This window comes from Henckelia pumila, chromosome 4 (assembly GCF_033568475.1).
Source record: "Henckelia pumila isolate YLH828 chromosome 4, ASM3356847v2, whole genome shotgun sequence".
Classification (NCBI taxonomy): domain Eukaryota; kingdom Viridiplantae; phylum Streptophyta; class Magnoliopsida; order Lamiales; family Gesneriaceae; genus Henckelia; species Henckelia pumila.
Genome location: NC_133123.1, coordinates 73,762,519 through 73,769,191, shown reverse-complemented (window position 1 = coordinate 73,769,191; position 6,673 = coordinate 73,762,519). Strand labels below are relative to the sequence as shown.

General features: G+C 34.8%; 1 protein-coding gene across 8 annotated transcripts; it reads right to left on the bottom strand.

Moving 5' to 3' along the window:
* Positions 1–2,418: 2,418 nt before the first annotated feature.
* Positions 2,419–6,647, bottom strand: LOC140864563 (phragmoplastin DRP1E-like). 8 transcript variants are annotated; one of them, XR_012144283.1, is made up of 12 exons: positions 6,056–6,647; positions 5,873–5,968; positions 5,551–5,616; positions 5,346–5,408; positions 4,970–5,164; positions 4,668–4,703; positions 4,503–4,573; positions 3,536–3,632; positions 3,383–3,428; positions 3,012–3,069; positions 2,824–2,916; positions 2,419–2,731 (listed from the first exon to the last, which is right to left on the bottom strand). XR_012144283.1 is itself a non-coding variant. In XM_073268826.1 (11 exons), the coding sequence occupies exons 3-11, from the start codon at positions 5,551–5,553 to the stop codon at positions 2,724–2,726; spliced, it is 624 nt and encodes a 207-aa protein (XP_073124927.1). In that variant the 5' UTR covers positions 5,554–5,616; positions 5,873–5,968; positions 6,056–6,639; the 3' UTR covers positions 2,419–2,723. The 8 variants fall into 8 exon arrangements, 7 of the variants coding, with proteins under 7 accessions (XP_073124927.1, XP_073124924.1, XP_073124923.1 ...); XM_073268826.1 differs by lacking the exon at positions 3,383–3,428 and having other exon boundaries at positions 6,056–6,639; XM_073268827.1 differs by lacking the exon at positions 2,419–2,731 and having other exon boundaries at positions 2,779–2,916.
* Between the last annotated feature and the right edge of the window lie 26 nt (positions 6,648–6,673).

The following is a 6,673-nucleotide window of genomic DNA, read 5'->3' as shown; positions in this document are numbered from 1 at the left end:
GCTTTTTTCTTGGATGCTTCTCCATCATCCGCCTTTGGTTCTTCTTGTAGCTTCTCCTTGGGCAAAGCATCAACTTCTTTCTCCTTGATCTTCAACTCCTTCCCATTCCTTAGAGTATTGGCACTTGCGTTCTCTCTTGGGTTAGGAATGGTTTGGGACGGCAAAGCATTGGAATGTTGTGATTCCAATTTTTTGATTGCAGTGGCGAGTTGACCCATATGGGTATTCAAGTTCTGGACACTTGCTCGGGTTTCCTGTTGGAAAGTTAGAGTATTAGATGAAAGATCCTTAACTATATTCTCAAGAAACTCAACTGGTGTTGGAATTTGTGGACGCTGCTGTTGTGGAGGATATGGTGGCCAATAGGCTTGATTGTGCGGTATGCGCCTGAGGTCCAGGTTGAATTGTTGGAGGGTTTCCATATCTGAAATTTGGATGATCTTTTCAACCTGGATTGTATGTGTTGGAATATGGATCGTACTTCCGCTATGGTGATCCAAAAAATCCGTCAGTAGCATTGACCTGTTCAACCGATTCCTTTTGAAGTGTGGGACACATATCAGTAGCATGTCCCACTGCAGCGCAAATCCCACAAACCTTTGTAGTTTGTCCATTCCCTAGAGCCATCTGACGCACAAGAGACGTCAGTTCAATCAATTATTGCTCAAAAGAAGAGACATTTACCTCACTGTTCTTCTTCGGCGCGGGATCAATCCTGTTGGTGCCAAATTGCTGAGAATTTGCAGCCATGCTCTCAATTAAATTCCTTGCTTGCACTGGAGTTTTATCCACAAATACTCCTTCACTGGCCGCGTCTAACATAATCCTGTCATGAGGTAACAAACCTTCATAGCAAAATTGAATCAATTGATTTTCACTTATCTGATGTTACGGACAGCTAGCACACAGGTTTTTGAACCGCTCCCAGTATTCATGCAATGATTCCCCTGAGTATTTCTTGATTCCATATATTTTTTTTCGGATGTTCGCGTCTCTAGAGGCTGGAAAATATTTTTCCAGAAAGATTCTTTTCATCTCAGTCCAAGTTGTGATGGATCCATAGGGTAAATAATGTAGTCAATCCTTAGCAGCACCCTTCAAAGATAAAGAAAAGACCCTCAGTTGAATCTGCTCCTCTGTCACTCCATGGGGTTTCATACTTGTGCAAACCACACGGAATTTCATCAAGTGTTTATTAGGGTCCTCACCTGCAAGACCATGAAAAGAAGGCAATAAGTGAATCAATCCAGATTTAAGCTCAAAAGTAGCATTATTTTCTAAAGTAGGAAAAGTAATGCATAAAGGATGTTGATTGGGATCAGGAGTGCCCAATTGTCTTAGACTCAGATTTGCGTTAACAGCCATTTTTTCTACAGAAATTTTTGTTCTATTTCTTACTCTTCTTGTTTTCTACGAGCTTCTCTCCTTTGCCTGTTTAAAGTTCTTTTGATCTTCGGGTCGTAGAAAAATTCTTCGTCAGACGAGTCACCTGAAAGCATGAACGAGAGAAAAGCTAGAAACAAAGAAAAGAAGAAACGAGTGAGATTAAACAACCAAAAAAATAGAAAGAAAAAGAACACAAAAAATTAACACCGATCCCCGGCAACGGCGCCAAAATTTGGTAGCGCTTAATCATGTCACGCCCAAATTACCCAACTCAATCAGATAAACAAATTATGCAGTAGTGTGAGTATGGATAGTTCCCACAAGGAAAGGGAAATTAATGTGTTCTAAAATAAAAGAAAAGTGGGTTTTGAGTTTGAACTTAACTACTAAAAATTCAAAAGCAATTTATAATAAAAATTCTATTAACTATCATTCAAGATTAAATTATAACGAAAAAAATCAATGAGAAACAAGTCTTGGTATCGGTCGACTACACCCTTGATATTTGTTCATTCAATCATCGATTTCTTAAAACAATTAATTCCATCAAATATTCATCATTGAAAATCAAATTTCACTACAAGAAAAACGGGAAACGACAACAGATTATATCCGTTGTCGTAGGGGTCAAAAAACCGTTGTACTTTAAGGTGTTGTCGAAAGTATAACATACAACAACGGTTTATATCCATTGTGGATTCTAACATACGACAACAGATATGCAACAGTAAATATATGTTGTCGTACACAGTATTTGACCACGGTTTATAACCGTTGTCTTAAGTTGCCTTTAACGACAGTTATAAACCGTTGTTTATGTTGACATACCACAACAGATTTGCAACAGTTTATATCCGTTGTCGTAGACATTATTCAACCACATTTTAAAACCGATGTCTTATGTAGGTGTTTGCTTATTATTCAACCACGTTTTAAAATTGTTGTCGTATGTTGTTTTTTACAACAATTTTAAACCGTTGTCTTAAGTTGATTTTCACAACAGTTATTATTTGTTTTCCTCAACATTACAAATGAAACAAAATTTAAAATTTCTAAAATAAAATTTAATATACGATTTTTCAATATTACAAATCAATATTCTTATTCTAAATTCTAAATCAATCTACTAGAAAACATATAGATCGAGTTATGAACTAATCTATATAAATTAACTCGGAAATTTCCAATAGATTGAGTTATGAACTAATCTTGATAAACTTGGAACCCTCGTTTCACAATCTTCAATCTTCAATCTCTCTTCAACCATGTCTCTCTTTTCTTTTGCCCGTTTCTGTATTAATGCCACCTTGTTTTTCACACCTAATCAGAAGCCCAGACTAGAAGTCTGTGGAAGAACACCCCAATGCCAGGATCAATGTAGTTTAGTGGATCTTAAAAGTCTTTGTTCTAAAAAGGGATTAAAAAATAAAGCAGAACCTCTCTCGTTAGTGTTGATCAAATTATGAAGAGCAAGCACACTTCTGATGAGGGACGAAAGATATATGACCAACATCATATCATTTGTTTTCACTGAAAATAAGAAACATATCAATTATTTCATTAAAGATAAAGCTTAATTAATTACTAGTTGAATAAGATTTAAAAAAAAATCTAACTGCCTTTACCTGCAAAAGCTTTAATTAATTCGGACACATTTAGATTAGGAAGTAGGTTGAAAACATCCTGCAGAAGTTTAGTAACATGTCACAATGTGATGCAAAATCATTTCTACTTGGAAGAGAAGCAAGAAACAACATTCTCCGAGTCAAACAACTTGAAAATTATATCATGGGCCAAAACAACACCAACACACCACTTATTCAATCATTATGAAATAAGGTAACAATAACTAATAAACAAAGACCATAACGAACTAAACATTCATCAACAATAACACCAAAAGGAAAAACTTAGTAAATTAACGGTAATGACAATAGTCACGGATCACTTTTAATCATGCATCCAAACCCTTCAAAGCAGAAAGTTTTTCAGTGACCTGAAGGAACATGCACAAACACCTTCTGGATTTTTTGTGTAACGTTCTGCATGTGATGAATAAAAATCTTAAGAAAACTATTTTTTCCCAATATTGTTGCTCCCTTTTGAAAGTAGAAAACATAGAAACATGTCAAATATATCATAAACATACCTCTTTAACCTCCTCAACCGCATAATAGGCTTTAGTGGGTATCCCAAGCTCTTTCGGCTGGACGTCGATAATGACTAACACAGGAGTTGGCATGTAGCTGCGTAACAAGAAGAAAAATCAAATATTACGAAATATAGACGAAAATCATTGTATTACAAAAGAAAATACCATGATATACCGTGACTCATAAAACAAAAAGGTGCATTGAAAAACACAGGTGTGGTAAAAGAAAACAATTGGTTTCTGATAAGTTAGGGAAAGATGATGCACATGCAAAAAGTTTGAATTAGCTACTGTTCAAGATCAGATCATAGGTGAAAGGGTAGAATAAAGTCAAAAGCATCTGAATAATATATTGTTTTTAAGGACATCGAAATAAAACTTATAAAAAGTAAGGAAAAGTGGGAGTATATTGTTATCCAAACACAGTGCAACAAGTCAGTCGTGTCATCAATCAGAAACACAACGAAAATTCCCGAGCTACCCAGAGTAATATATTTCTTATATTGGACTGTTAGCTCCAAAAGATGAATCAATTTATAAAAATATGTTGAGGTTAATCACATGAGCAAACAATGAGAAAGCATCCTTGGCAAGATTATAACATTTTGGGAGAAAGCAACCACTGTAGAAGAAATACCATAGTACAGGAGGTCCAAGTGCATTATTTCCAAGACCAAAGAAGCATTATTCCATGAAAACAAAATTATATAAAAATTAAAATATGGATTAGTTCAAAATTGACCTTGAAATAATAAGAAAAAGGAAATATGAGAGAAGCCAGTTGTGCGTCTCAAAAAAGGTCAAATTGGGAATCACCCGACACAGTTTTAATGGACATATCAACATCTTCATGTCCCAAGTCCATTGGAGCTGAGCAGAAGAAAATAATATTTTTATCTTAACAGTTTGATGCATATGATCAAATGAAAAATAAAAGAAAACAACTGTACTGTTTGAGCATTACCCGCCATCCAAATGTTCCTTAAATATGCCATCAAATGCACGGCACATTTCCAAAATTTTGTACAATTGTGCCTATAGATAGACATAAAACTCTTAAAACTAAAAACAGTTCTAGAACCTTATCATGATCACTTTCAGCAATTTATTAAGAAAAACATTACCCCACCATCAGTTGCAATGGGCCTGCCAATACAGTCCAACTCTGCATTGAGTACATCAATAGTTTTATTTATCAAGGCAATAATGCAGGGAATGCGCTGCCTTATAACAGTATCCAAATGCTAATGCAGCCAAAATATATATATATATATATATATATATATATATATATATATATATATATATATATATATATATATATATATATATTGTCAAAGAGTATTTGATAGCCCAGCCAATAGCGAAATGGTTGCATTTTCATAGAATAATCAAGCTAAAAAAATAGAGTTCAGCCTGGGGTTAACCTACCTGAGACAAAAGCTTTGCCAGATATTCTGATCTCATTTTGTGAGCAAGATGCCCATATTCTGGGCTTGATTCAAAATATTCCCTTTCTTTTTGGCGAGAAGAATTCATGTCAACATTCTTATTGATATCAGCTTGTGAACGGTTCACTATTCCAAACCATGGATGTTGGAGCCCGTACGCTCTACCCTCGAGTACCTAACAAAGTCCAAATTAAATTTTAAAGTTAAATAAAGGAAACATTGCAGAGCATGAAAAATTAGAAAGCAAATGTATTATGGTTCAATAAGATTGATATTCAGTAAATTTCAATGCCAAGTGCATTCTAAGACTACTAATATATCTAACTATGAATTGGTAGAAACTTCAACTTGTATACTTCTCGTGTCGGCACCTTTGACAGCGCATCCTGATCACGCAAGGTTGAAGCAGAAAGAGTTAGCTGCACATCATTCAAAAACAGTAAGGGTGCTAACTTCAAAGGACTCATTAACAAGAAACCAAAGATACTAAAAAAAAAACCTATCCTTAACAAGACTTCTGCATGTCATGCATCCATTGTTGTCATATGAATCATAACTCACCATTCACATAGGGAGAAAAAAATGGATCTCCATGAACTCATCAATGTCTTTGCCATCACAGGATATCTACTTCATCGAGCCATAAAATCACCCTTAGTTAGATGAGCCATTTATAATAAGAAAAATTTATTAAACTTCAATTGAACAAGTACAAATTTTCATCTTTTTTTGGGGCTGGTACCATCATGGTTACAATTGTCATACTTCAACTTAATCTACACCCTATCATTTATATTAGCAAGAAATATTTGAGAATCTTAGCATGTGTTTGTGTCCATGATTAATTAGCGTCTAAAAACACAAATTAGAATTTTTCATGAACCTATTGCAATGTCAGCCTTTTGGAGGCCTTATCCTTTCCATTTTCTATATTACGAGTTGACCAAGCTTGAAATAGGTTCCGTGTACTGCAACCCACCTATGAAGTACACCACTTCATTAGTTTAATTATAAGTTTCTCATAAACTGAAGAGTTTCAAAATGCATGAACTAATAGAGCACGCACTTGAGACCAATAATGACTTGCTAGGATTCCAGTCAACACACTTTACATCCCAACCATGACCTGTTGAGTTCAAATGACACGATAAATTATAGGTAACTTTATGTGAGCATTAGGTTGTAGAACTGATTAATTTTTAGTATGTCAGTAATCGCACTTATATCCCAACCATGACCACCATGCGTAAATTGCCATTTTGAACCAGCAACTTTTGCAAGGAAATATGATTCCCATTAACTGATCTTTTACATGTATGAGCTTAAAAATAAACATTTAAATAATTTCCAGTGGCATCGTGTAATGGAAAGAAAAATTGAAGCGATTGAGGACTTGTCTGATGTAGTTACGAGATGTCAAAACATAAAATCCTGGATATTTTAAAATCAGAGGCTTATCCAAAATAGTCGGTTTAAAAAATCAGAACCATGTGGCTGAGAACTGGTGATTTGCATAGGCAGTTACAGAAAATTTATGAAGGTATTCTCTAATCTTGGGTCAAACCCTATCATTTAGTGATTTAACCATTTCTTCATGCAGCCAATATGGGGAAATAAAGAACTACTGCAACGTCCAAGAGTAAACATAGTCGAAATAAAATCATTCCTTGATCAACACTTTGAG